This window comes from Dothidotthia symphoricarpi (genome assembly GCF_010015815.1).
Source record: "Dothidotthia symphoricarpi CBS 119687 unplaced genomic scaffold P153scaffold_19, whole genome shotgun sequence".
Lineage (NCBI taxonomy): Eukaryota > Fungi > Ascomycota > Dothideomycetes > Pleosporales > Dothidotthiaceae > Dothidotthia > Dothidotthia symphoricarpi.
Window position 1 is genome coordinate 382316 of NW_022985026.1, and position 25486 is coordinate 407801.

Below are 25486 nucleotides of genomic sequence, written 5' to 3' on the forward strand. Positions count from 1 at the left end.
TGGGAAGAAGCCTTTTGGGCCAAACAAGCATCAGTAGAGAGCAGAGATGCAGGGAGCCGGATGGTTAGAAAGCGTAAAGAGGGAGGAGCATGCAAGGTCGAACCACCACTCTCTCTACCCTATATGATGCAATGGGGGGCGACGTAGATTTTTTCAAAAGAAGAGATTGGCATGGAAAGGAAGTGTTTGCTTATGACGGGTGAGGTGGTGTTAGTCCAGTGCCCACGCCTCGGAATATTACGACGGGTTTTATTTTTTCGTTCCAATGACTATTGATTCTGATGTCAGATCTGGACAGATTTGACTTTCACTCGTCCACTTTCCCGTTCGTTCCATCCAACGGTTGTCGTCTGAGTACACACTGATTGATGGTAGTTGGACGTGCCGTGTGATGTATCTCAATGACACGGGTGCAATCATGCTGTGTGCAGGATACAAAACGGACAGAACTTGCAGTAGTACTCGTGGATAGATGACAGAGGAACGAGATGAATGGCCCGGCAATATTTCGGACGTGCATTGGACGGATGTTCTAGACGTGAACTAGATCGTGTGGAGACGATGGTGGGGGAGAGGAAGGTTGGTCTCGCTAGTGGACCCTGACTCTGCACCCAGGCGCGTCGTCCGGTATGGATTACCCAAACGCGTCACAATCGCGACGCCGCAACCTTCTTTGGCCATTCACGTGTCGTTCTTCTTTGTGATCCTCTTCCTTGTCGAATTGTAAGGACGCAAGCATAACCAGTGTTATTACCCGCCGAGCTCTCAGCAGTAATTCTGCATAGTCGCGCGCATCTGCCCATCCCACCATCTAAACGCGTCTCGAGGTTCGGGACATCACCGCGAAGGCATGAGCACCGCAGCACCGCAGACAACCAACATGGTTTCGCCGCACAGCCCCTCCAAGGCGCCCTCGCGATACGTGCTGAGCGACATGACCCCAACCGTTGCCAATGCTCCATCTGAAAGCACTCGAACTCCCAGCCCATTGAAGCGAGTGACTTCTCACGTACCTTCGGTATTTGCAGAGAAGGAAAATCTCGCGACATCCGACGCGTGTCCCAAAGGAAGAAAGCGGAGCATTGATGAGGTGGACGACGTGGAGAGCACGCAGAGCGCAAAGACGCTCGCAAGAGGACGCGATGCCATTCTGGCTAATACCGGGATGCCGTTGACCGCGGCTGCCATGCAGCAACATACAGTGAGGCTCACTCGAAGCTTGACGCGTCTTCGCATCACTGACAGGCCAGGAAAACAACCCAATCGGCCTGCTAAATCCCGGATCACCCACAGAACGCGATCCCTCGCCCGAGCCCGAACCCATACAAGCCTCGCAAATGAGCAACAACTCATTTTCCAACTTATTCGACTATAGTGGCATAACCCTCAGCCAAAAGAGCGAAGATGAATCCGCCACCGAACCCCCGCCAACCTCAGCGCCCATTGTGGGCGGAAAGAAGTCGCGTGCCGAACTTCTACGCACGCGCCTCCAGCTCGGCATATACAAGGTCAAAACAAACCAAGTCAGCAAGCGCGGCGCCGACATCATCTCGATATGGGAATCGCATTCGTCAATTGTGTCAGACTCGATAGCCATGATCTCCTCTGCCGAATCGAACGACTTATATGACGTCCCAAATATCACCGTATCTTCACCACAACGCAACCAACAACCTCGTTTCGTTCAAGCAAATCTAGATCCTTTCCAGCCAATAGGGAAACTCGGTCTCCCACCTATTCACTTCGCAGTACCAAATATAGGGACGCACGTCTCGTCACGCATGATACACGATTATTCATCGCAACCGCAAGACGAGCTTCCCCAGTCCGTATCCCCTCAGCAACTCATGTCGCCAGTAAGGAAACGGATACCGAGCGAAGAAGAGACGGCGCACCAACGGCTACAGATGTTGAAGGGGCAGGCATATCGGGGTGAGCTGGCGAGTTCGGCGGTCAAAGGGGACGCTGCGACTGGCTTGCTTGAACTCAAGACGGGGAGAAGATGACAGGGAGAAGCGTGTAGGATACCCAATGCAATTTTTTTGATATCATCAGTACGGACTCTTCAGTACGGTAGTAAGAGAACCAAATTTGTAACATCACCGCGTTGTATGTGATGCCCCAGGAAATTGCAAGTCAATGTGGTAAATACTGGAAAACCAATTTGACTAACATAGCAGCATGCGTTTGAAAGCTTACAGCCCTGTCACAACATAAACAACAACGTTTTCAGCCTATTGAGTAGCTTTCCTGTACGCCTACCTTGCATTACCATGCTCCTTCTTGAGGTCAATGCTGAATCGTGTGATGAGGAACCCTCGTGAAACAATGATGGCGTCGGTTCTGTTAGGAATAGAAATCAGTCGTGACCTCCTCCGAAACCCTATACTCTCCTCGACCAAATGTCACCCACCATCGATCGAATGCGAGAGCCTCACACGAAAGACTGTCAACCCACCAGACCTCTCCACACAGACAACACATAGACATTATCTAGTCAACTCTTCCAAGCCACATCGAGTAAGCCGCACTCCCTGCAGCACCCACTTCTCACACGCGCCAGTCCCACGAAACTTGCTCAAACCGGGTGACACGCATGCCGCCAACCAACGATGGCATCATCGTCGCCCTTAGAACGTCTCACCAGAAGCTTATTTTGGGTCCGAGGAGTGCTAAGAGCGGCTATCAGTGCGGCAAGCATATTGTAAACAGCGGTCTGCGAGTTTGAGTCAAATATTCAAAGGGACGGTCAGTCGAGATAAAAGGCCCCGCGCCCCGCCCTGCCCTGCCCCTCCTTCCCAACGACCAACGATTCTCACCGCAAAGTATCCTCGCCACAACCACCTTTTACGACAGACCAAGTTTCTCTCGAAATCAATCAAGATGCCAGGCTGCGAGACCAAGGGTTGCACTTGCGCCGACTGCAGTTGCCCCAAGGGCGAATGCAAGTGCTGTTAGTTAACCGCTTTCCAGTTATCAGCACGAACAAGGCCGTTTATTAACGCTTAACAGAGATCACGCGTTCTTTTTTGCAAAATAGCGATGCATTCGTTCGTATCCAATGTTCACGACACAAGTCTCCGCGCGACGTCAGCAACGATAGCTTTCAATCAACCGCCAAGTGTACAGACCATCTAAGCAGCACATTCGTTTGTGGGGTCCAGGAATACATAAAATCAATCCTTGGATATCAAACATCATTGCTCTTGCTAAAGCCTCTGAATGTGCCGTCTCCATGCTGAGGAAAGACCAGAATGATGACCTGTGAATCAGACTAAGAAACACAACGCATGCCTTTACTACTTCAATCGTACCCACTCGGTCCTTGCGCTGCTATCAATGAGTATGCATGCAGCTCCTTACTCGCCAACGTGTATCGTATGTCTTATATGTCTAAATCACTCCCCTCTTCCCGACGTCCTCCAGATCTATTATCTCCTCTTCGACCTCAGTCTCCGGCACATGTTTTCCCTTTGCGTTCTTCCCGTTCTTGGAACCACCCTTGGAACCGCCCTTGGAACCGTTCTTCCCGCTCACACCACCTTTCTTCCCTTCCTTTGCGCTGCTTTCACCTTCGTCTTCGTCTCCGAAAAGAAAACCTTTGCCTTTCATACGCCTCTTCTCGTCTGATGAGAAAGTCGTATGTGCTGTCCCGGACGCGAAATTCGAAGATGCCGAGTCTTCGCCTAGCATCCACGAGAAATTGGATGATGTCAGTTGGGGCCGTGATCTTGGTGCGAGATTTGCTGTCATCTGTGGCTTGATCACAGGAGCGGGCGCAGGCGGAGGCGAAGGCACAGGCGTAAGGGGTGTGGAACTGGCCGTTGCTTGGGTATTCGCGGAATCAGAGGGAGTTATGGAAAAACTCGGTGCTGGAGGCGCGCTGGTTGTAGGCTCGGGCAACGGAGGTGGCTGCGGTTGAGGAGAGGCGAGTGTTGCAGCTGCTCTTGCCGTCGCTGCTTGTTCAGTCGACTCTTCGACAGGAAGTGGAATCGAGGAGTCCTCCAAGTAAACCTGCACAAACTGCACCTTTGCGATGGCGAGACTAAGTACCTCCATGGCCTCCTTTCCCCGGTCACCATCCTTCTTTGTCTTGAATTCTTCATTCCGCTCCCTGTGATGCTCCCAAAGCTCGCCCACAGCCGTCTCCAACATCTTCGCTAAGCTTCTATTCCTTCTCTCTAACTCGTCGATCTTTCTAATGGCATTTTCCGAATGTATTCGTAGAAATTCTGGTCGCATGCTGTCTGCGCTCGTGCCGTGCTGTGCGGGCTTTCGAAATTCCCTTCCTCCTGACCTTGGCGTCACCTGTCCGGAAGAAGCGCCTGACTGATAAGCCTCAACATTCTTCTTCACTTCACCGACAGCATCCCGGATGACTTTTCCAACGCCCCATTGAGACCCACGTTCTAGGACGTTCTTCGCGGCACCCTGGAGTAGGGCTTCAATCCCGGCTCCTTGCTGCCCCACAAAGCTCGCTGGGGATCTCACACTCTGTCTTGATCGACCTGACGTAGAGTTTGGCGAAGGCGAAGCAGAACCATGGGCTGTCGCTGCTTCAGACTCGACAAAAGGTGCTTGTTTTCCATATCGTGTGATGATCTCGGCGCCACCTTGTGGGGTGAGATGGTCGCGCAGATACAACGCATCCTTGATGAAAGAATAGGCAGGCGCTGTTGGCTCGGGATATCTCAACAAAAGTGAAAAGGCCTCGTTTGTATCAGCTACAATCAACTCCCAACGTATCCGCAGGAGCATGGCTATTGAGATCATATCAACAATTTCTAACGTGGAATCGATGGCGAACATTGCATCCCACATGTCGAAGACGGAATCCAGTGAGAATTCTCGTCCAAACAGAAGCCGTATCCAGCGTCTGAATCTAGTCAGCAAGAACCAACAGCAATGATTGAGAGCTTACAAAAGAAATATCTGAGGAACGATTTCGAGCTTCACCAGATGAGCTGAGAGCTCTGGATCAACTTTGGGTAGGTACTTGTCGAAGATTTTCGAGCTCCGAGCAAGCATGGGCGTGTCATTCGTTGTCGACCCTGTCTCCGCCGGAGCATAGAACAGCTTGGCTTTCTGCATGATCAGCGAAAACAAGGTGTGTGAGTCGTGCTCAATAAATTTTGAGTCCAGAATGTCTGCGAGCGTGTGATCGACGACACTGGTCTTTGCGCCTGCCATATCTATGGCATCTCTCTCCACTACCCAAAGCAATGGGGCCAGTATTTCATGCATGCCCTGTCTGTACCCGATTTTCGAGTGCATTTTGCACCACACGAACAATATGTCCAGCATCATATTTTGAGTTGCAGGCTGCCGGAAGTATACATTGTCTGGCATACAACGCTCAATGTCTTGGAAGATTTCCGCACGGAGGGTTTCATCGGCTCGGAGGGCTTCCCATGGGGACTTTCAAGGCTTAGCACTTGTCAACATGCCGCATACTCCGGGTGGGCCGCGTGAAGAGATGTATGTACCTCGTCGTTGTCAGTCAGTGGGTCTGCAGATGACTCGAACTCGTCTGGATTCTGTATGGCGCGGAGATAATGGGTGCGCAGAGACTCGTAGGTCCTGCGCGAGTCGGTAAGATGCGTCGGCCATGACGATCGGTCGAGGGTCTTGAAGACGAGGAAGATCTGGCAAGAGAATGAGTCTGAAGCTGCAGTGGCAGGAGCGCTCGACGCACTTTCCAACACACAGAGCGGAGCCCTGCGGTAATCAGCGGTTCCTTGTGCGCGGAGACATGTATCTTCAGATCGGTCAAAGAGTGAAAGTCGTCTAGTTGGCGCCAGTGCTTCCTGTTCCCGTCAGCGGTGTCTATGGCGAGGGGGAAGATGGAATGCGTACTCGGCCTCGGACACGGATCGCATAGCGGTGGGCAGCAGAGAAGAGCAGTCGTAGATGCAAGTAGCACCTTGATGGTGGCCTGGGAGCTCTCGTGTTGCTGTACGATGGTGCGAAGTGGGGTAACCATGTGACAATCATAGCTACATGTCAGCGTCGGAGGTCCACGGAGATTACCGTCTCCGACGACCGCCTTTCGGGTACCGAGGGCGCCGAATCTTGGATCAGATGCTCAGTTGATGCATGCGATGGCGTTGGGAATTCAGGCAGTCGTCGAACTAATCAAGCCTCACACATATAGTTACGCGTCAATGCTTCTCATGTACCTCCGCCAAAGCTGCGCCAAACTGCCCTTGTAGCTGCTGTGGTTGGTGCATCGTGTATCGCCATCTCCTTGTGGTTGATATTAGGGTTGAACAATAGAAGCAATAGTCAAGAAAACAAGCATCGCCGAACCCGTGCGTGAGCTAGCATCGAGAAGTATATAAAGAACGTAGATTACTTCTTCTGTACTTGAGCTGTGTACATTCACTTGTCATCTTTGTCTCCAGAAACTCAAGTCGTTTCTCATACTTATATTCATAACCTCACCAAACATGCCCTTGCGTGTCTTGATCAGTGGGGCGGGCATCGCTGGACCTGTGTTGGCATGGCATCTGTCGAAAATCGGCGCACGCGTCACCATCGTGGAGAAGACCCGCTCTCCTCTACCCCATGGACAGAACATCGATATCAGTGGCAGTGCAATCACAGTCGTCAAGAAGATGGAGCTCTTGGAAGAAGTTCGACGTTGTAACACGACAGAAAAAGGTACACAGCTCATCGACCCGCAAGGGCGCCCATTCGCATGCTTTCCCGTCAAAGAGGGGGCCATCGCCAGTGCCACATCCGAGTTCGAGATTCTGCGAGGAGATCTGGCGGCGATACTGTACGAAGCTTCAAAAGATCTTCCGGGGGTTGACTACAAATTTTGGACTACAGTCGACAAAGTCATCTCGAATGATGACGACTGTGTGAGGGTCAAATTGAGCAATGGAGAAGAGCAGGAATTTGATCTCGTGGTCGCAGCCGATGGCCAGTGGTCGAAAGTGAGGAAGCAATGTTTTACTCCAGAAGATGTCACCGTAGTCGATAAAGGCGCGTACGCCGCCTACTTCACCGTTCCGCGACTCCCTAGTGACAACGACTTGTGGAACATCTACATAGCTCTCAGGTCAAGGATCATCGGCATACGACCCGATCCCCACGGCACGTCTAGGGTGATATTCACTCTCATGCCATGCAACGACCGGCAAAAACAGGAGTGGCAGGAGGCGTCCAGGGGCGACAGAAAGACGCAAGAGGAGCTCATGAGGCGGGAGTTTGCGGACGCAGGATGGCAGGCGCACAGGTTTCTGGATGCCATGGGCCAAGCCCCAGACTTCTACTTCCAAGCTATCCAGCAGATCAAGATGTCCAAGTGGTCCAACTCCCGTGTTGTCTGCTTGGGAGACGCGGCATTTGCTCCGACACCGTTCACGGGGATGGGCACTTCTCTGGCCATCATTGGAGCCCACATTCTGGCAGGCGAACTGAGCAAGCTTGACGATGGCGAACATGTGTCCAAGGCGCTTGAGGCGTACGAAAATACACTGCGTCCATTTGTCGAAGAAATCCAGCAGATACCTGCATTCATACCAGGTATTTTGCATCCGGGGACAGCATGGAAGAGATGGCTGATACAGTCTTTGATATCGACAATGTCGAGAGTTGTGGCTCTTGCTACGGCGATCCCATGGGTGTCCCAAAGGTTCGCAGTGAGTGCCGAAGCGAACGACGACGGTTTCAAACTACCGCCATTCCCGCGCTTTGACTGAACAGCAATGATGACCTGCCTCTGAAATTAGTTCATCTTGGTCGCTAGGATTGATTAGTAATGTCATCATCTTTAGTCATGTATAAAGTTAGATCAATGATATGTTTCCCTCGATGTTTGTAAGAGTCAAGTGAGTCTGTGATGATCCTACAGTCGAGTGAATTGAGGCACTAAGGGTAAATAGCAGCTGCAAACCTAGACGGGCCATGCAGGTGTAGTTCTGATACGATAGTGATGGCAATCGTGGAAGTCAAGGCCAACAGGACGGGGCTCAGTCCTTCTGGCTCGGTACTGCATTTCTCTGGCCTTCGAGGACCAGTTTATTCACCAGGCCAGGAGCAAGTATCTCGCGCCGAAATCTCTCCTGCTGAAGAAGCTCTAGCGCTTGGAGCGTTGGACCAGGGTGGCTGCACAGAGATGATTAATAAGTAAATTTGTTCATTGAACAAGCTTCCCGTTCCGCGGATGTGACGTACTGGAGGCATTTTGCATATGTGGCCTCCTTGAAGTACTGGAGGTAGCTGAGGTAGGCGACGAAATCGGGCTTGTCAAACATCTTCTGCGTAGCGAGGTAATTGAGATAGGCGGGATTGGCGAGGCATTGCACAAACTGGGTGCACGTTAGTGCTTGCGTTGGGCGGGGGCACGGCGATGGCTGGGGGGAGATGCGAACCTCGAGTTCGAGCTCGAAGCGCGTGTAGCCACCAAAGCGCGGCAGGGCGGCGTTTTCGGGGGCTGGCGAGGCCGTGTCCATGTTGCACTGCTCTGGCTGTCCAGGCACGAGGTGATGGAAGAGGCGGTTGGAATAGCGAGATTCAGGGTCTTCCCCGCAATCACAGCCGTGAAGGGTGCGCTAAGGCAGCAGCGGACCTGGGCAGGGGCCGGGTGCGTTTGATGAACGCTTTGATGAGCTGTCAGGTGGCCCTGGGGAGGGTGCGCAGGAGAGATTGGACACGGTGTTCGCCGTGCTCACCGCGTTGGAGTGGGCGTGTGTTGGGTGAGGGCAGCGACAGGGCGGGCGCCAAGCGACGTGGAGAATGGGTGTGGTGCGCTGCGTCGCGGCGTGCAGGCGGCGGCGGGCAGCATCGCACTCATCGTCTTTTCTCCGCAAGGCGCAAGGGGCTGTATGCTGCGTGGCCCGTGCGCGCTGGCCGTGCTGGGCTGCTGGAGTGGTCGACTCTAATTGTCACGACCCGTGACTAGCTCGAATCAGGCGCAGTGCGACCACGACACGAGGTCCACGCCTTCAAAAGCCATCGCGCCGCTCCTTCGTCGACTGCCACCGGCTCGACAGGGACCGCCCGACAGGCCCTGCCCTATCCGCCCGTGCCTTGAAGTGTGCCCATATCCGCCGCGCTCCCCTTCTCCTCGTCGACGCTGCTGTCCTGCCTTGCCTTACCTTGCCTTGCATATTCCCTAGACGCTACATAGACTAACCGACTCAACCCCAAACACGGCCGTCTGCATCCCGCGCCGCCGCCAATCCTGCGGCGACCAGCAGGCCCACGGCCCATTTCCGCGAAACACGCACGCATCCTATCGCCAGTCTTAATCGCCGCCCCTTTGCCGTGCTGAGCAGGAATCGACGAGTGCCCAGCAGGAATCGACGGGCGCTGAGCAGGAATCGCCCGCCGTGCACGTCATCGGCCAGCAGCTGCACAGCCCGACCGCGCGCCGCGTGTGTGATTGGACCGAGCCAGCATGTTCGCAGAGCCGTCAGTGCCAGGTAGGGCCCCTTATCGCCTGTTTCACCGTTGGTGCAACGCCGGGTGTGACGAAAGCGCCCAACGTGGCAAGGAGACGTGGCTGATCGCAGTGCTTATCAACAGAACGCCGGCCGTCGCCTGGCCTCCGCCTCGACCTGCCCTCCAACAACCCCTTCCGCAACCGCGCGAGCTCGCCCGGCCTGCCCTCCCCCCACGACCAGCAGCGCTCCAGCTCTGCCAGCCGCCCCATGTCGCGCAACCCCTTCATCACCACCTTCGAGGCCGAGTTCAACAAGCAGGCTGCCCGCGGCGACCTGATTGACATTGACATGTCGGCCACGATGCGCGAGTCGCCCAAGCGCGCCACCTTTGGCACCGCCACCGAGGACCTTTTTGTACGTGTCTGCGCGTCTGCTGCCCCGCGCCACCCTCGTTGCTGACCATCCCGCCCGCAGAAGAACCTCACCCTCGACGACTCGGACCGCCAGCGCCCGCCCCAGCCGCGCCCCGCCCCCAACCGCAGCGGCACCGAGCCGCGTGGAGGCCACCGTCCCTCGCGCTCAGACGAGGAGGAGCGCGAGAGGCAGCGAGGCATGCCCAGTGGAATGGCCCGCCCACGCGGCGCCCCAGGCCCGCGTCCTCCACACCAGAGCAGCCCCGAGCGCCGCGAGAACCGCCGTCCGCGCCGCAACTCCGAGTCGTCCATTGTCGACAGGGGCAACTTGGACCGCGACGAGGAGCGCAGACGCAGGGAGCGCCGCAGGGAGCGCGACGACCGTGACAAGGAGCGCAAGTCGGGCCCTCGACGCGTCCGCAAGCCTCAGGGGCTCGATCTGATTGACAAGCTCGACGTGACGGGCATCTACGGCCCGAGCATGATCCACCACGACGGCCCTTACGATGCTGTCCAGCCCCACCGCAACCGCAGGAAGGACCAGCGCGCCCCCATGTCTGCCTTCCCCGTCGGGTCTGCCAACAACTCGCTCGGTGGCTCCGGTCCTCTGAACCAGAAGATCGATGTGGAGCAGTTCCACGGCAGGGGTGCAGAGGGCTTCTCTGATTTTGGGGGCACAGAGGGCGAGTGGAAGAAGCCGGCCCCCGTGGCTGAATTCAACGCCAAAGGCCGTGAAGATATCCTACATGGGACGCAGACCACCGGCTTGGGCACTTCCACGTTCCTCGAGGGTGCTCCGGCCTCGCGCACCGCCATTCAAGAGAACCAGAAAACCATGGCCGAGGGCGGCTTGGGCCGAAAGAAGTCGATTGCGCAGCGCTTCCGTGGAGCCTCGCAGTCACGCAAGTACGGCGACGGTCCTCGCATCACCTCTCCCGAAGCCCGATACGGCCCTGCCACCAGCCCGAATGGCGTCTACAGCGCCGGGCCGCTCTCGCAGACCAAAGCAACTGAGACGAACCCCTTCTTCAACGACGAGTACGACCAAGCGTACGACAAGAAGGGCGCGGCCATCAGGACTACCGACACGGAAGGCAGGACCGGGGTTTCACCTCCCGGTCGCAATGGCTTGCACCGAACCATGACTGCAGACAGTATTGGATCTCCAGGCGATGCTAAGGCTGGCGGAGGCTTCCTCAACCGGATGAAGAGTTTGAAGGGTGGTCGTAGGCGTCCTGCTTGAGCGAGTGCTATAGTCGATTGACTTGGCACAACGCGCGTTAGAAGACAATCAGCTCGGCTTGACGCATCCCAGGTCACAGTCTATTTCAGTTCGTCACATCGATGTGGGTGGACCTTGACATGATTCTCCCTTGACATCGTCACACCCTACCCTACATTCTCACTTCCAGGCGTTCAGTGGCGAATTGGATTTCGGAGCTTGGGAACCAAAGATCTGGATATTAATCCCCTTTACATTGGGCATCAAAATGGCATAGCAGGGTCCTCTCGGGTCACTTTTTTCTTTGGTGGACATTGAATGTGAAAACAATTGGGCGGTCACACACAGTCTTGTTCCACATTGCGATAATGGGGCTTTAATCGCCGGCGAAGCAGGTTCTGTAGTTCAATAAAAAGATCGAATGACATCTAGCTCGATGTGCACGTGCGAATGCATTCCGTGAATTCCGCGATGACAAAGTCTGGTAGCAACGTGACAGAGACAGCCGCCATGCATCCCCCCCCAAGCCAACAAGTGTGAACCTAACCCAAGCTCGGAGGCTTCACCCTCCCACGCCAACCGCATCCGTGAACCGGACCTATCCCACAGCGCGTCACTCTTCCCCCAAATCTGTCCGAGCGGGCAACTATTCCACGGCGCCAACCAACGCCACGATTCTGCGATCGCTCTATTCATCGCGTCCGCTCTAAAATAGCGGCGGAACGCGATCTGCATCGCTCGGATCCCTGGGTCCCGAACCGCCTCGCCATCGAATACGACATGACGTGCCGTGAATTCCAAATGGCCGCCCAGAGATTTGCCGAACCGGTGCTTGCTGCGGAGCTGATTGGCGAGGAAGAGCTGGATGACTTGTTGGAGCGTGTTTGTGGGACTGGTGCTGGTGTGAGCCGCAGCGATGTGTTGAGGGTGCTGGGCACGGGTGTGGAGAGTTTGGATGGTGTGTTGGGTGGGGGGTTGCTTGGTGGACGGGTTGTGGGGGTTCATTGCGAGGGGGGTGGGAGTGGGCAGGAGGTATGTTCTTTTTTTGGTTTCTTCTTCTATGGTGGTAGTATGAGGGGAGTCTTGAGTGGGATTGTGTTGACCATGTTGTGCAGCTTTGTCAGACACTCCTCGTCAATTCGCTGCTCACGTATCACGACTCGACGGCGGCTGTTGTCGATACGACGGGGAACTTTGATATCTTGAGGTTGTATACGATTATCCTGTCTCGTTTGCAACATGATGCAACGCTCATCGCTTCTTTGAATTTGCCGACTACTACTCCGGACAGTGCGCAGGAAGTTGAAGATGTAGCGGCTCAAGTCCTCGACCGTGTGAAGATTATGCGTGTCTTCGATTTCGTCGGCGTCGTAGAGGCAGTTGGCGAGGTTAGAGATGAGTGGGAAGGCAGATCGTCGAGGAATGACATGGTGGAGAAGGAGAAAGAGGATGTGGAGCCAAAGAAACCACCAAAGCGAACCATGGTTCCGGACAGTGAAGACGAGGAAGAGGACGAAGAGATGTTATTCGACGTCACTGCACCCACTACGTCAGTCCAAGAACCAGGACCTGAACCTGAACCCGAGCCGATCAACTCAAAAACCACTGAACAAGACCAAGACAGCAAGCCAGCCAGAACAAAGTTCATCCTCATCGACAACCTTCCCCACGTGCTCAACCCTCTACTGAAGAAGAACTTCGTCGAGGCAAACGCCCTGGCACACTCTTTCCTACATTCCCTCACGCGCCTCACGAAGACGCACACCCTTCACACACTCCTCATAATCCCGACAACGCTCCCGCGCGCGCCCTCGCCAGTTAGGCCACACCAGGAACAACGACCACAGCAACCGCCCCCTCCGCCGAGTATCTTCTCGAGCAACAATGCGGTGCTGGCGTTGGGGAATGTGCTGGGGCCGTATGTGGATTTGGGGGTATTAGTTACGCGGGTGCCGAGACGTAAGGGAGATGCTGGCGTATTTTATCGTGAAGGAGGGGCGAGAGGGAGAAAGTGTGAGATGGTGGATGTCATGGAGATTGTCAGTGATCGATGGGAGGCACGGGTTGGTGCGTGGGGAACATTCTGCAAAGGCGAGACAGGGATAAGGGCTTGTGTCTGAAGAGAAGAGTGAAATCGATGGTGTGGGGGATGATGTTGACGTTGGCTAGATTTTTATGTTTGATACCCCAATAACTTTTACTACTTCGACGGCTCGGAGAGCGTGAAAGTGTCGTCTCCTAAATTTTTCACCCAACCGCTCAAGCCTGTCCTTTGCGCTTCGTCTTTGACTTTTCTCCTTTCGTCCAGCATCTCACATCGCTTCAGGTCCCTATATCTCTCCTTGTCCAACATGTCGACTAGCATGGGAACACCCGCAATACCCGCAATCTGTACAGCGGTCTTCCACATACTTCTTCGACATATCGCACTTGCGCCTCTGGGATCCAACTGCTTTCTTCCCTGCAGCACGCCGCCGATAAGCGTCTCCTGCCAGGAAGGCGTCCACACGGCGCTGAGATTACTCGACATGGCTTTCTCATGTGGTGCGAGAGTGCGACGACTGAACCTGAATTCTCTTTCTGTGGAGTTTACCTCGAAAGGCTGGAAGCGGTAGCCACCTTTCCACGTTGCGTCTGTGAGGGCATGCATACGGCCTGCACGAGAAAACGCTCTTGAACATGCTGAAGGAACGAATTGGGAGGCTGGCAGGATGAGAGAGTGAAGGTAGGCGTTCCTGGGAGAGACGAGCGCAGAGGTGGTTGACGACAGTAGAGAAGTTGCTTGTTTGAGCGCGAGCTTGTCGGTGCAGGACTTGCTCAATGTTGGGGGCGCGTCAAGACGCGAGGGCTTGCATCGGACGGCGCCGAGGAGAGAGAAGTTGGAGCGTCCCCTGAGTGCGGTCGTGTTGTCTTCTGTCGAGGCGTCTCCAGAAGAGACGATGGGCGGCACACTGGTCCATGGTGTGGCGTCTTCTTGAGCGTCCATGGTCAGCTCCATGCTTGCGTCCCCGCAGGGTGCTTCTGAGCAGTACATGTGGACCTGCACATGCTCGCGGATGGTGAAGGGTTGCTGTTCAAAACCTGATTGTTCATCATTCGATAGGCGACGCAAGAAGTCTGAAGACGGATACGGTGGGGTGGATATCAGCAGACACTGATCCAGCAAGAAGCGGTTGAAAGCACGTACGGCGACGACCTCGGCATGCCAGTCGTGCAGAATGCTACCCTGTGCCAGATGCAGTTTGTTCGAGGGCAGACATTTCATGCCAGTCCTGGCAACGCTTCAGCACACGGCAGTTTACAAAATTCACGCAAGCAGACTATGCAAGAACAGGCTGGAGACGGTTCACGACTACGTACCCGAGCGAGACACACGTCAGCTTATCATCTTGGCTAGGTCATAAGCGTACGCCATGTGCATCTTCCGCATGCAAGTCAAGCTGTACCTCTAGATAGGACGATGCCGGCGAGGGGCACCCACTCCCTCGCGCCGTGTTGGCGGGATCGAGGTTTGCGTTTGTCGGGGAGCTGGTCGAATGTGGCGAGCACGCAGTCGGCAATGGCATCTGGGTTGGGGGCCATGGTGGTGGGGAGTCAGGTCAGTGCAGCGTGGACATGGGGGCGCATGGACGTTGCGGAGTTGCAGTGTTGAGGCTCGGAGGTGCATCTGACGTTCCATCACCACTTCCCTGTCACACGCTCCGCTCGAAACAGGCTGACAGCTTCACACACGCGCCGTTCCGCTTTTATCGCCGGCCTTCCCCTCCTTCCTCTTCCGCAATGCAAGCTTTCGGTGAGGAATGTCTACGCTCCGGCGCTCCGTTGCGTTTGCGACGCACTCGCTCACCATCCCAGTGCCCAAGAACCGCCGCGTAAGAGACATGTCGCATGCCTGTGCTGGCGAACTGCAGACTGACGCGCGTGCAGCCCAAGTTTGAACTCCACCTGAACGTGAGTCTGCCGCGCGCACCCGGCCCACGGCGCCAATTGCTGACGGCGGTGCAGATAGTCGACCTGAACAACGTCCCCCTCGTCTCGGGCCGCTCCTTTGTGAAATGGCACCTCTCGCACTCGGCGGCGGCCGACCATCGCGGACGCAGCGACAGCTGCCCCGTCAAGGACCACAAGGTCGTCTACAACCACGAGAAGAAGCTGCCCGTGCGCCTCACCATGGACAAGAGCGGCATGCTGCAGGAGAGCTTCATAGAGTTCGAGGTGGTGCAGGAGTATGGCGGTTCGGGCAGAGGCGACCGCATAGCCCTGGGACACGTCAAGCTCAACCTGGCCGAGTACGTCGAGCAGAGCGAGCTCTCTGCCGAGGGTGACGACGCGCCGGGCATCACGCGGCGCTATCTGATGCAGGACAGCAAGATCAACAGCACGCTGAAGCTGGGCATCTACATGAGGCAGATCGAGGGCGACAAGAACTTTATTGCGCCTGCGCTGAAGACGGCGCAGGTGTTTAGTGGCATCGCGGGCATCATGGCGGGCGAGCAGGCAGAGCTGGAGGACGCTGGAGGTATGCATGCACTGTTCACGGCTATACACTTTCACGGCCATGTACTGGCGCAAGCTGACAGAAGACAGTCGCGTCGTCGTTAAATAGCTCATCCCGCGAAGCTGGCGAACTCCAAGACATGTACCGCCGCACGCTCGCCGCCTACTGGTCTGCCCAACCCGGCGAGCTCAAAGCAGACGAGTGCATCGAGGACATCTTCGCAGGCGGCGACGGCTGGGGCGATCGCGAGAAGCCATACTCGCCGAAGCGCAGTGCGCGGTTTGCTGCAGATGACAGCAGCGGGAGCATGAGCGGGAGTGAGTCGCGCTATCTGCGCAGGGGCGGCAGCGTGCTTGGGAAGTCTCACGATACGCTACTGCCAGGGAAGAAGGCCCTCAGCTCGCCCAAGACACGCGGGGAAAGAGGGAGTCTGGAGCAGCAGGCGCATGAGATGAAGGCCGAGGCAGAGAGGCACCGGCATCGCCCACATCACGAGGTGCACGAGTTTGACATGCGGGAGGACTTGCGCAGCTGGAAACGCATCATCTGAGTGGGCCATGTAGAAATAGACGTGTTGACGAGATTGGCTGAGAATGACGCGCACGTGTGTTCGCGATGGATGGCAGAAATTCGTGATAGGGCTGGGTTAAGTTTAATCGATAAGGCTGCAGGAAAGTTCGTCGACACAGTCATTCATGTCCACGGCACGCCACGACGAATTGCCGCCCGCCTCGTCTCTATGCTCGCGCCCCGTGCCTCGAGCGCATTCGTATGCCTCCGATGTGAGCTCCAGCTGGCCCGCCCGCGCCTGCCTGCCCTCGCCCGCCGCCCGCTGCACCCAGCCTTTTCCGCTTCCACACGCCGCCACGATGGCCCCGACGAGCCCGCACCCCCAGCAGTGTCGTCGCCCCCAGACGTATCGTCAGCATCGTCGCCCACGCCGGCGCCACCAGCCCAACACACCGGCCCCACCATCATCAAAGTGCGGCGCCAGAGGAACAAGACGGTCAGCCAGTCGACTGCCAAGCTCGGCGGCCTCAAGCAGCTGGGCGACGACGCAGACATCCTCGTCATCCGCGAAGACACCGACCCCGAGCCGCCCGAGGTGAAGGCCGAGCAGGCCGAGCTGCTGGAGGTGCCCGACATCCTCGCCGCCCTGCAGCAGGAACGCAACGCCCTCGCCCCCGAGGACGTCTACAAGCAGCTCGAGAGCCTGCGCCCCCACACGCTCGCCGCCCCCACGGAGCCCCAGTACGTGTCGCAGACGACGTTTGTGAAGCTGGTGCGCATCCTGACCGAGGGCTTCACTGTCCTGCAGCTGTCGCACTTCTACTCGGTCGCCAAGAACGTGCAGGAGAAGAACGTCTACCAGGACCTGCTCGACGGCTTCAAGGCCCACAAGGACGAGACCAAGCAGTCGCCCGACCGCTCCGACTGGCACCCCGGCACCACGCCCCTCACCAGACGCCTCCCGGGCTCCGGCATAGGCCACAAGCCGAGGCGCAATGCCGTCAACAAGCCGCTGCTGGTCGATCGCATCCTGAGGGACGTGTGGAAGCTGGTCCTGCTCGAGGAGATTGAGGCCCCTGGCGAGCTCGAGCTGTCCCTGCGGCCGTGGCAGCTCGCCCTGCTCAACGCCGGAGGTAGGCATACTCCCCTCGCACCCTGCCGCCCTCTGCTAACCCTGCCCCAGACAAGAAGACCATACTCGACAACATCGGCCGTTCGAGACGAGCCAAACTCGAGGTCGACTGGCGGCACGCCGTCCTCCGCATCACAGCAGACAAGAACACGGCCGAGTACGCCGCCAACGATGTCGAAGCCGCTCTTGCGACTGTCGAGACGAAGAAGATGGACCTAAGGCTATGGGTCCCACGGCTGGTTGGTGGCAAGGCGGCGGATCTGGCTGCTGTGTGCTCTCAACAGGACTTTGACATGATTACTTCCGTCACTCGCGCCAATGTCCAGAGAGCCCACGACGGTGATCAGGTACGCCAACATGGTCGTTTTGGTCTGCCCCACGCTAACACACACAGCTGGTCATTCGTGGACTGGACAAAACCTCCGTCACAGAGGCCGAACAGATGCTCTTCGGTGTCCTGCCCTTCACGGCACCTGCCACTCGCACCATTGACTCCCTGAAGCTGGGTGGTGACAATAACCCGGGTTACCTACTACCCGTATTGGATGAGGGTAACTCCCTGCACCACAAATTCCGCAGTACAAAATTAGGCCGTTGGTCGTCACCCATTGCTCGTTCATCAAACTCTACACCCGAAGAAGATCAAATCCAGCACGTCAAATCGAACCAAGCAACGTCCAGACTCGTCGACCGAGCTATGTTAACTCTTATGCAAACAGCAGATGAAGCTACCAAAACCGCTCCAAAACCAAAAGAACCTGAGGAACCCGAAGAACCCGAAGAACCCGAAGAACTCGAAAAGCCTAAAGAGCCTAAAGAGCCCAAAGAACCCGAAGAGTTGGCGTCTTGGTCTTTGGAGCCCGAGTTCAAGTTGACAGCAGACTTTGGTCAAGTGCTCTTTCCTCTCAAGAGCACATCCCCTGACAAGGCAGTCAAGACGGCTCTCGCTCAGACGTCCCAGTCACCCTTTTGGCTTGCCATGCCCGGCCTAGCCAACATCCTCACTTCGGATAACCTTGGAACAACAGCGCGCACAGAAGCTCCCTCACTTCTATACGATTTCGTTCCCGCTCCCTCTTCTGAACAACCTACGGCCTTCGAGGCCCGCCAAACCTTCCCGAGTCTTCACATTCAAGTACGCACGTCACGCTTTGGAGGCAAAGCTGATGTTCATAAAATCAGTCTTGGGTTTAAGGAGCGCGTGCATGACGTGCTACTCCCAGACAAGGCAACAGATGTGAGATTCCATCGATATGGTCGCCTGCGATTCAACCAGAATGTCGACGACGAGAACATTGCCAAATGGACAGAAGCTGTTCGCGCAAATCTTGAGAGCGGGGGCCGTCTCACCGCGCCATCGCTCTGTGTCGAGGTCCCCAAATGGCTCCTATACGATGCTGACGTCAAAGGCACCTGCACTGTCAGATATCTCTGCTCGGGTATCCATTTCAGGCAAACAGTCACAGGCAGCTTTCTCAACGTCCCAGTCTCTTACAGCGCAGTGCAATCGGGAAAGGCGGGTGCCAAGGGCGGTTGTTTGACCGCGTACTACGGCAGCGAGTATAATGACAACTTGTTCACAAATCACATGGGGATGAAGGAGTGGTTGAAGACGTGCCTGACTATGGCAGATCATATTACCAAGGCAGGGAGCAAAACGATACCCGTGAGTAAGGTGCGGAACCCAAGAATGGAGGTTAGCGAGAGGAAATTGAGGAGGGCGAGGGCGCGGGACGAGGGTGTTGCCGCGGGCGAAGACGGAGATGAGTCTGCGGGTTTCGATGACGACAACGCCGCAGCTCAGGACTCAACCTCGGAGTTGCAAGAGCAGCATCAAACTCAGGATGACATGACCGGTGATCAGGTCACATCGGCCGAGCCAATTTTCGTCAATGAAGATGGTGTGATTCAGCACACCGCTGCCGAGGACATGGAAGACCCATTGATGGCTAGTATGCTCGCATTAAACTCCACCGAGCCGGCCGAAAGTGAAGACCAGAATGAGGGTCTGGAGGGGGAAGAAGGCGATCAGCCGATCAAGTCTTCAGCATGAACGCCTGCGTTTAGATCCACTTTTTGTATTTGGGATACTTGTTGTACATCACTACTGTGTTAAGTATATTGTAACATATTCTTCACGGCAACAGCGCCGTATCTCAAATCATGAACCTAATCAGCCAGGAAGAGCAATGTGACGCGCGTGAAGTATTATCTCAATATCAAATATAATCAAAGGGTATCTCAAATATCCAACACCAGCCAAAAGAAGATATGCGCCATCTATGCCAAACAGACCAAGCTTCAGCCTAGCAAACCCCTTCCTGTGTACGGACTGCCATTATGCCAACAAGAAACACAATCATCAGTACAACATCCACGCTCACAGGAAGCTCAGTTCGTCTGCGCTGTACTCCTCCTCATCGTCGTCATTGACGATCCATCCCTTTCGTCCGGACACGCTTTTCCTACCGCTTGCCCGTCTCCTCCGAGGCCGCGCAGGCGTTTTGCTCAACTCGTCGTGTTCATCATCGTCTTGTCCTCGGGTTGAGCGTGACCGCTTGCCTGACGATGAACAAGATCGTTTCAATCGAAGCTTGCTGTTCCGACGTCCCGAGGACTTCTGGCTATCTTCAGAATTCTCGCTCTCACTCTCATTCTCACCATCACTCTCACTGGATGTGTTTGGATCGACTTCTTCGTACGTCTTGTGCGTCAAGTTCCGCAGACCGCTCGCGAGGGATGTTCGCGAGCGTTGCGTCCGGAGTCGTGAAGTGAGCGCCTTGACTTCGTTTACACTGCGGCGAGATCGGCGTAGACCGCCCTCAGAAACCCTATCCTCCTCCTTTTCCTCAGGAAGCTCTGGGTAAAACTTCACTGGTGAGTCGGGAGGTGTTATGCATGTCCGTTTGACGATGACGACAATGGGTGAAGACGCACGTGTGCGCTTCCCAAGTGATGAGGTTGAGACGCGTGGGCGTGCTCTCTTGATCGGTGAAGACTGGGGAACTACATCGTCGTCTTCTTGCTCGAACGCTGTCGTCTCCCACATGGAACTCTCGTTGTGTTCTTCTCCCATATTTTCTTCATCTTCAGACTGTATTGGTGTGGGTAGCAACTCCAGAGCCCGTAGAGGTTGTCGTTGTAGACGCGTGATGTCCTGCTTCGCGAACGGGGTGCACGCTACCCATTCGCCGATGCCTTCTTCCCATCTAAACCCCCCGCCTGCTGATGGGGAACCGGTCTTCTGTGGCGTGGGTAGTATGACTAGACGGCCTTGCGAGTGCATTTTCTTCTCGATCTCGCGAGCATATGCCATGTGCTCAGCCTCTCCAGTGCTTTGAGCAAACTCCATTACAGATTCTAATGCAAGTCGCTTGAGCGTCCATGATTTGTGCGGCAGTCGACACCCGGAAAGCGTCATCAGTGCTTGAACGAGGCGTTGTAGTTGGCCGAAACCATCGTCTTTCCAGATTCGTCCAGTGCCGCGTGCTGTTGATGAGATAAGTGCAGGAAGAGTAGCGAGTAATGACGCGGAGCTAATCCCGTTGGATGAGTACTGTACAGTCAGTGTGTTGATACTAGTGACCAACGTAGGTGGATCTAAAGATATCATAGTACTATCCTGACGACATCCATCCAAGTGCACCAAGAACGATGCAAACGTTGTCCACAGAGCTCGTCGAGCAAAGACCTGAGAATCTTCTGTATCTGCGCCGAGGAGATGTAACTCGTCGCGAATGTCTCGCCGCTTCGTGAGGGCTATTGAGAGGGCGTCCAGCGTCCAAGTAACTCTTTCTGCGATGACCTTTCCTGTGCTATCGTCGCGGCTATTGTTGACCAGAGCTATGCTGCACAACACTGTGATAAGACTCGAAAAGGTCGTGTTCAACGCCTGTCGGAGCTCTTCCTTTGACGATGGTACAAAACGTCTGGCAATAGATCCGATCACCTCATCCTCGAGGAGTCTCGCATCAGGCAGTCCCATGCCAGCAAACATGGTCGTCTCTAGAAAACGAAAGCTTTGTGCAAGCGTCCGATAGTCGTTTTCGCTGATGGTTCTCACGAGTCGGTCCCAAAGCGGGCGCATACACTCGGTTGCCAGCCACTCTAGAGGAAGAAGCTCGTAAGCGATTAAATGGTCGAGGAGGTCATAAAGAAACCGGTAACGTCCAGTTCGTTCGACAAATCCCATCACGCTCGACATGTAAAGTGATCTCTGCCCATCGAACAAATCCGTTCTAGTGTTGATTGGGAGTGAGAAGACGTCCAGCAGGGGCAAGTATGCAACTAAGATTTGCTCAGCCTCGTCCCAGGCGGAGACATTCAAGCAGTGCGTGACAAGGATCGACAAGCTCTCCAGGCCCAAAACTTCGTCTGCAATAGCGTCGCAGATTAGCGAGGTGCCATGTGCTCGAACAACCTGCTTGAACAGATACCAACCCTGCCCTGAGCGCTGCTCGAAGTGACCTTCCAAGTGCTCGTAGACTTCTTTTGCGACATCTCGGTCCTCGGCTTCGTCCTCATTTTCTTCCTCTTCTTGGTCCAGCTTCGCGAAGTGCTCCTCGAGCTCGATGTAGGCTGGCAGCTTCCTGAGACAGGCTCCCATTAACGACCTTGTCCCCTTCCATCTCTTCTCACTCCCCGCCATAGTTGCTTGGAGCAAGTTCGCGTAGGCTTCCGACAAGCCCTGGACTAGTTTCTGCAGATCGGACGGCAACTGCTTTACGAGGTTTTGTATTCGGTCGACACTGGCTAGGAGGGGCCCGGAAGCCTTCCCATACTTTCTGAGTGGTGAATGCTGCAGCTGAGGACTGCTCTGAAACTGCCCTCCCATTCGCGCAATGAGAGGCGTGAAGGCGATCTCGCCTGGACGTGCGACACTGCTAGCACTCAAGCCGCCTTGCCGCACCGTCTTCCTGCCTCCACGCCCACCATATGTCTTCTTGCTGGCCGCTCCCGACTTTGGACCTGGTCTCCAGTCCGGATCTCTGGCCTTTTCAAAGCCTCGAGGCTTATGTGCCGGTCGCGTGAAGTTGGTCGTTTTGTTCGGCGAGCCTCTTGTGGCAAAAGCTGTAGAAGCACTCCGCGTCTCTCCGTTGCTTCTTGGTCGCGCAAGCTCTTTCCGTAACTTGGCGAGTTTTGATGAAAGTGGTCGAAGCAGACGGTTGCATCGCGAGGTCGTCCATGGCAGGCCATCGTCGGTGGCCATAATTATATGCGTAGCTATATTATCGAATACATGTGATAATTGATACGACGGTAAACTGGTCCAAAATATGCTATGTGCTAGGCACGAGGTCGAGGTCGAGGTTCACGTGCTCCCCTCGACTCGACCGGACGTTGTTTGTTTGTTGCCAAAACATAGCCAGTCGGCGCTAGTAGTTTAGTGTCGGCCTTTTCGAGTTAGTCTCTCGAATCGCAAAAATGATCGACTTCGGTCCATAATTGGCTTCTATTAATCGCACTGCGTCACTAGAGCCTCGACCTGTATAAGAGCAATCGAATATGACTACGATGGTTGGGGCTGAATCTGTACAAACGGGTTCGTTATATCTGATACCGGGATGACAGGCATGGAACACGTGGAAACTATCAAGTGCAAGGTTCCATTTTCAGTAAGCATTGAAGGGGTTCTGCGGTTAGAATGCCTCGTGCAGTCTATGGGTACCTGGCCGCTGTAGGGTTGAGGTCTTACGCCAATAACATGGCGGGGGACTCTCATTGCGCTCAAAGAAATCCGTACAGTGGCCTGAGAAGCACACACGAGATCTGTTCATACTTCGATCGTTCTGATGAGGATAGATTTGACAACTGTAATACGAAGGCATTTCCTTCCTCGACGTGACGCCGAGGAATTTGTCTGTTCAGTTTCGACACATTCAACGGCCACGGACTGGCGACGAGAGGAACTCGAAGGCGGTGTCGATTGGTAACCACGTCAGTCTTTATCACATGCAATCGCTCAGAGCCTGCATGCACATCTACTTTGACTACTTATGCTAAAAACCTATTTATTGCTAAAGAGAAAATCCGCAGGTTCGCGTAATTTGTCCACAAAAGAAGTTTCCGATATTGAAGTCAACTCACCAACCTCACCGCCTGTCACGACTTTTTCTAGCGTCTTTCCCAGTCCCAAATGTTTGGTGCTGGTGGATCGGGGATGCAGGTACGAGATACGGATAGATTGGAAATGACATGCACGCCTCACTGCTGGGCCCCCTTGGCGCATGCAAGCGAGATGGCAAGGTGCAGAAATATCACGTAAAGGAAGATTGACGCTGCAGAGTGAATTTCGAGTTCAACTAAACAGTCCCGTAAACAGACTTGAAGTGGCAGCGTTGAGTAGACGACGCTGAGAGAGCGCTAAATGCACCAATCTTGCAGAGGGTTTGCTCCGTATCGTCAACACTAGCAACCACTCCACTTGGGAGAAGCCTACATCAGCGCTTGCGCTCGTTAGTTGCAGACTTGGTCATCCTCGCAACAGTTGTGCGCGAGCGCTTATCCATCGTTAGATAGGACCCAGGTCTTCTAACCCAGCGAGTTTCGAGCTGTGGGGCCGCAATGGAGAAGTTGGCATTCGTCATTTGCATGAAACGTACTACAACCTGTCAGCAACTGTCAGATTATATCAACAGTTTTTGATGTGTTCCAGAACGTTCTCATGCTCGCTTTATCTTGCCTGCGCTGAAAGCTGTGTGCAGGAGATGTCGACTTGGGAGCAGTTGCTATAATGATACGGGATGCATGCTTGAACCAAGGGCGACAACAGGCCATGCATACGTTGTTTTCGGTGATACTTACAGTTAGAATGCATGCGAGCTGGTCAATGCCTTGTTCAACGAGAGCACAGAAGTGGTGTTGAGATTGGTGGCGTTGACATCTGACCGATTAGAGTTGACTGGTTGAAAGTCCTTTGGAGGAGGGAGCACTCGATGTCAAAGGTAAAGAGAACACGACAGCGGGGTGGTCACACCTCGGTCATGTAGCGAGTATCGCATAGCACGCCTGTACACTTACGCCGCCAGGTGTCACAAAGGTCTGGAGCCGCCTGTGTAGTACGCGTCGTCTCGTTCGGTGGCATCACAGCAGCTTGCTCTGAGAAGAGATAGGCTCGCGTGACGCCAGTTTGGAGCTTACGCGTGGCTACCCCAGCTTGTCGACGACATGTCTGACTTCGGCAGCTTCAGCTTCAGTTGTCCCGATTTTTCAGAGACAGGTGAACTTGGTTATCAATCAAAGTCTGCCTCGGGTAGCACGGCCACGACTAGGAATCGAGATTCTGGTAGGACAAGAGATTCCAAAGTGGAAATGACAGCAACAGCGGGGAAGAGTTCACTCCAACGCCTGAGACATGGATGTTTGGCCAGAACGGCGGACATCTCTTTTGGCAGAAATTGTTCCAGGGGAGAAGCAATTCATGGTGACCAGGCAGATCCTAGAACATGCGAAGATCCGGTGTGCATGCGGCACTGTGTTTGCTTCCACGACCGTGAAAGTCGTTATTCGTTCGGCAATAGTTGACACTCGATAACGAGTCGTTGCATTGAGGAAGGTGGTGGTCGAGGATGCGGAGCAGTTTCCAACCTGACAAGGCGCCGCGTGAACCGGGCCGGCATGGATAGCTGTACTCAGCAGGGAGGTGCTCCATATATTTCAGATTAATAGGTCGATGACGAAAAGGCTTTCTTGGCTCAGGGCTGTGAGGCAAGGTTCAGCTGGAGCATGCACAACGCAATCAAAACAGCAGCAGACACGCCGGAGATATTCGTCTTGCCTTGATTCAATGTCGTGAAGCAAGTTGTGTTATCCTCCAATGCTCATAGGGCAGCATGGTTGTTCTTGTCGATGACGCAGCCTTTTGTTGTGTGGTTGAATCACAGGATTCCTTTCGGAGCGATGAAACAACCATTGCCTAGTGTCTCGCTTGTGGCGTCGTACCTGCCGTCGTTTCAGCAGCCTGTGAGCCCACATCGAAGGCTGCGCTATCCAAGCCCTCCCGAATCCTGAGCGCTAAGTGAATCCTCCAATCGTCCCTGCTTATGCGCTGATCCCTCGTAGCAATCAAACTCGCCTCTCCCTCTTTACGCAACTAGTCCGCGCAAGCGCAGGCTGTCCTTCTCTTCTCTCATACACTCGTTACCTCAAGTCGTTCCTTTTCCTGTGGATCATCCTGTCGCGGTGCGTCAGCCTTCCTAGTTCACCTGTTGCATTCCCTGGTGGACACTCGTCAACAACCTTTGTGCTGTGGTCTGTTTGCCCTGTCTTCTAAATACCCACATCAGCCGTTGTGCGGTTCCCCGGACGTCAACTACG

At 54.9% G+C, this 25486-nt stretch overlaps 11 protein-coding genes across 11 annotated transcripts; 6 read left to right on the plus strand and 5 right to left on the minus strand.

Moving 5' to 3' along the window:
- Window positions 1-135: 135 nt before the first annotated feature.
- P153DRAFT_91838 (uncharacterized protein) lies at window positions 136-551 on the minus strand. Its single transcript, XM_033673493.1, has one exon. It carries the CDS (start codon window positions 518-520, stop codon window positions 308-310), a length of 213 nt encoding a protein of 70 aa, XP_033520111.1. The 5' UTR covers window positions 521-551; the 3' UTR covers window positions 136-307.
- A 101-nt stretch (window positions 552-652) lies between these two features.
- P153DRAFT_434167 (uncharacterized protein) lies at window positions 653-2075 on the plus strand. Its single transcript, XM_033673065.1, has 2 exons — window positions 653-1201; window positions 1251-2075. Exons 1-2 carry the CDS (start codon window positions 851-853, stop codon window positions 2004-2006), a joined length of 1107 nt encoding a protein of 368 aa, XP_033520112.1. The 5' UTR covers window positions 653-850; the 3' UTR covers window positions 2007-2075.
- A 977-nt stretch (window positions 2076-3052) lies between these two features.
- Window positions 3053-5602, minus strand: P153DRAFT_369725 (uncharacterized protein; the record flags this gene model as incomplete). Its single annotated transcript, XM_033668846.1, has 2 exons — window positions 4922-5602; window positions 3053-4876 (listed from the first exon to the last, which is right to left on the minus strand). Coding segments are annotated over exons 1-2 (1831 nt in total), but the record flags the coding sequence as incomplete, so codon positions are not given.
- A 509-nt stretch (window positions 5603-6111) lies between these two features.
- Window positions 6112-7832, plus strand: P153DRAFT_369726 (FAD/NAD(P)-binding domain-containing protein). The gene has a single exon (XM_033668847.1). The coding sequence runs from the start codon at window positions 6450-6452 to the stop codon at window positions 7707-7709; it is 1260 nt and encodes a 419-aa protein (XP_033520114.1). The 5' UTR covers window positions 6112-6449; the 3' UTR covers window positions 7710-7832.
- A 90-nt stretch (window positions 7833-7922) lies between these two features.
- On the minus strand, window positions 7923-8462 carry P153DRAFT_399865 (mediator of RNA polymerase II transcription subunit 31; the record flags this gene model as incomplete). The annotated part of the gene is made up of 3 exons (XM_033671767.1): window positions 7923-8115; window positions 8185-8318; window positions 8382-8462. 3 exons carry the CDS (start codon window positions 8460-8462, stop codon window positions 7980-7982), a joined length of 351 nt encoding a protein of 116 aa, XP_033520115.1. The 3' UTR covers window positions 7923-7979.
- Window positions 8463-8956: 494 nt separating this feature from the next.
- Window positions 8957-11426, plus strand: P153DRAFT_369727 (Pal1-domain-containing protein). Its single transcript, XM_033668848.1, has 3 exons — window positions 8957-9434; window positions 9538-9809; window positions 9870-11426. Exons 1-3 carry the CDS (start codon window positions 9410-9412, stop codon window positions 11049-11051), a joined length of 1479 nt encoding a protein of 492 aa, XP_033520116.1. The 5' UTR covers window positions 8957-9409; the 3' UTR covers window positions 11052-11426.
- A 105-nt stretch (window positions 11427-11531) lies between these two features.
- P153DRAFT_399867 (uncharacterized protein) lies at window positions 11532-13238 on the plus strand. Its single transcript, XM_033671768.1, has 2 exons — window positions 11532-12062; window positions 12146-13238. Exons 1-2 carry the CDS (start codon window positions 11811-11813, stop codon window positions 13148-13150), a joined length of 1257 nt encoding a protein of 418 aa, XP_033520117.1. The 5' UTR covers window positions 11532-11810; the 3' UTR covers window positions 13151-13238.
- Window positions 13191-14688, minus strand: P153DRAFT_91951 (uncharacterized protein). The gene is made up of 2 exons (XM_033673494.1): window positions 14391-14688; window positions 13191-14302 (listed from the first exon to the last, which is right to left on the minus strand). The coding sequence occupies exon 2, from the start codon at window positions 14293-14295 to the stop codon at window positions 13231-13233; it is 1065 nt and encodes a 354-aa protein (XP_033520118.1). The 5' UTR covers window positions 14296-14302; window positions 14391-14688; the 3' UTR covers window positions 13191-13230.
- A 142-nt stretch (window positions 14689-14830) lies between these two features.
- P153DRAFT_389178 (uncharacterized protein) lies at window positions 14831-16078 on the plus strand (the record flags this gene model as incomplete). Its single annotated transcript, XM_033670820.1, has 4 exons — window positions 14831-14902; window positions 14958-14981; window positions 15036-15549; window positions 15618-16078. The coding sequence occupies 4 exons, from the start codon at window positions 14831-14833 to the stop codon at window positions 16076-16078; spliced, it is 1071 nt and encodes a 356-aa protein (XP_033520119.1).
- Window positions 16079-16267: 189 nt separating this feature from the next.
- On the plus strand, window positions 16268-19223 carry P153DRAFT_378572 (uncharacterized protein; the record flags this gene model as incomplete). The annotated part of the gene is made up of 3 exons (XM_033669804.1): window positions 16268-17171; window positions 17222-17517; window positions 17565-19223. 3 exons carry the CDS (start codon window positions 16268-16270, stop codon window positions 19221-19223), a joined length of 2859 nt encoding a protein of 952 aa, XP_033520120.1.
- A 327-nt stretch (window positions 19224-19550) lies between these two features.
- On the minus strand, window positions 19551-22379 carry P153DRAFT_347724 (uncharacterized protein; the record flags this gene model as incomplete). Its single annotated transcript, XM_033666181.1, has 2 exons — window positions 19551-19874; window positions 19965-22379. The coding sequence occupies 2 exons, from the start codon at window positions 22377-22379 to the stop codon at window positions 19551-19553; spliced, it is 2739 nt and encodes a 912-aa protein (XP_033520121.1).
- Window positions 22380-25486: the final 3107 nt, after the last annotated feature.

Coding starts and splice junctions, on each gene's coding strand:
- P153DRAFT_369726 (XM_033668847.1), top strand. CDS start 6,450: ATGCCCTTGCGTGTCTTGATCAGTGGGGCGGGCATCGCTGGACCTGTG.
- P153DRAFT_91838 (XM_033673493.1), bottom strand. CDS start 520: ATGCACGTCCGAAATATTGCCGGGCCATTCATCTCGTTCCTCTGTCAT.
- P153DRAFT_434167 (XM_033673065.1), top strand. CDS start 851: ATGAGCACCGCAGCACCGCAGACAACCAACATGGTTTCGCCGCACAGC. Junction 1,202..1,250: donor CTGCCATGCAGCAACATACA/GTGAGGCTCACT, acceptor CTGACAGGCCAG/GAAAACAACCCAATCGGCCT.
- P153DRAFT_369727 (XM_033668848.1), top strand. CDS start 9,410: ATGTTCGCAGAGCCGTCAGTGCCAG. Junction 9,435..9,537: donor CGCAGAGCCGTCAGTGCCAG/GTAGGGCCCCTT, acceptor GCTTATCAACAG/AACGCCGGCCGTCGCCTGGC. Junction 9,810..9,869: donor CCGCCACCGAGGACCTTTTT/GTACGTGTCTGC, acceptor TCCCGCCCGCAG/AAGAACCTCACCCTCGACGA.
- P153DRAFT_399867 (XM_033671768.1), top strand. CDS start 11,811: ATGACGTGCCGTGAATTCCAAATGGCCGCCCAGAGATTTGCCGAACCG. Junction 12,063..12,145: donor GGGGTGGGAGTGGGCAGGAG/GTATGTTCTTTT, acceptor CATGTTGTGCAG/CTTTGTCAGACACTCCTCGT.
- P153DRAFT_91951 (XM_033673494.1), bottom strand. CDS start 14,295: ATGAAATGTCTGCCCTCGAACAAACTGCATCTGGCACAGGGTAGCATT.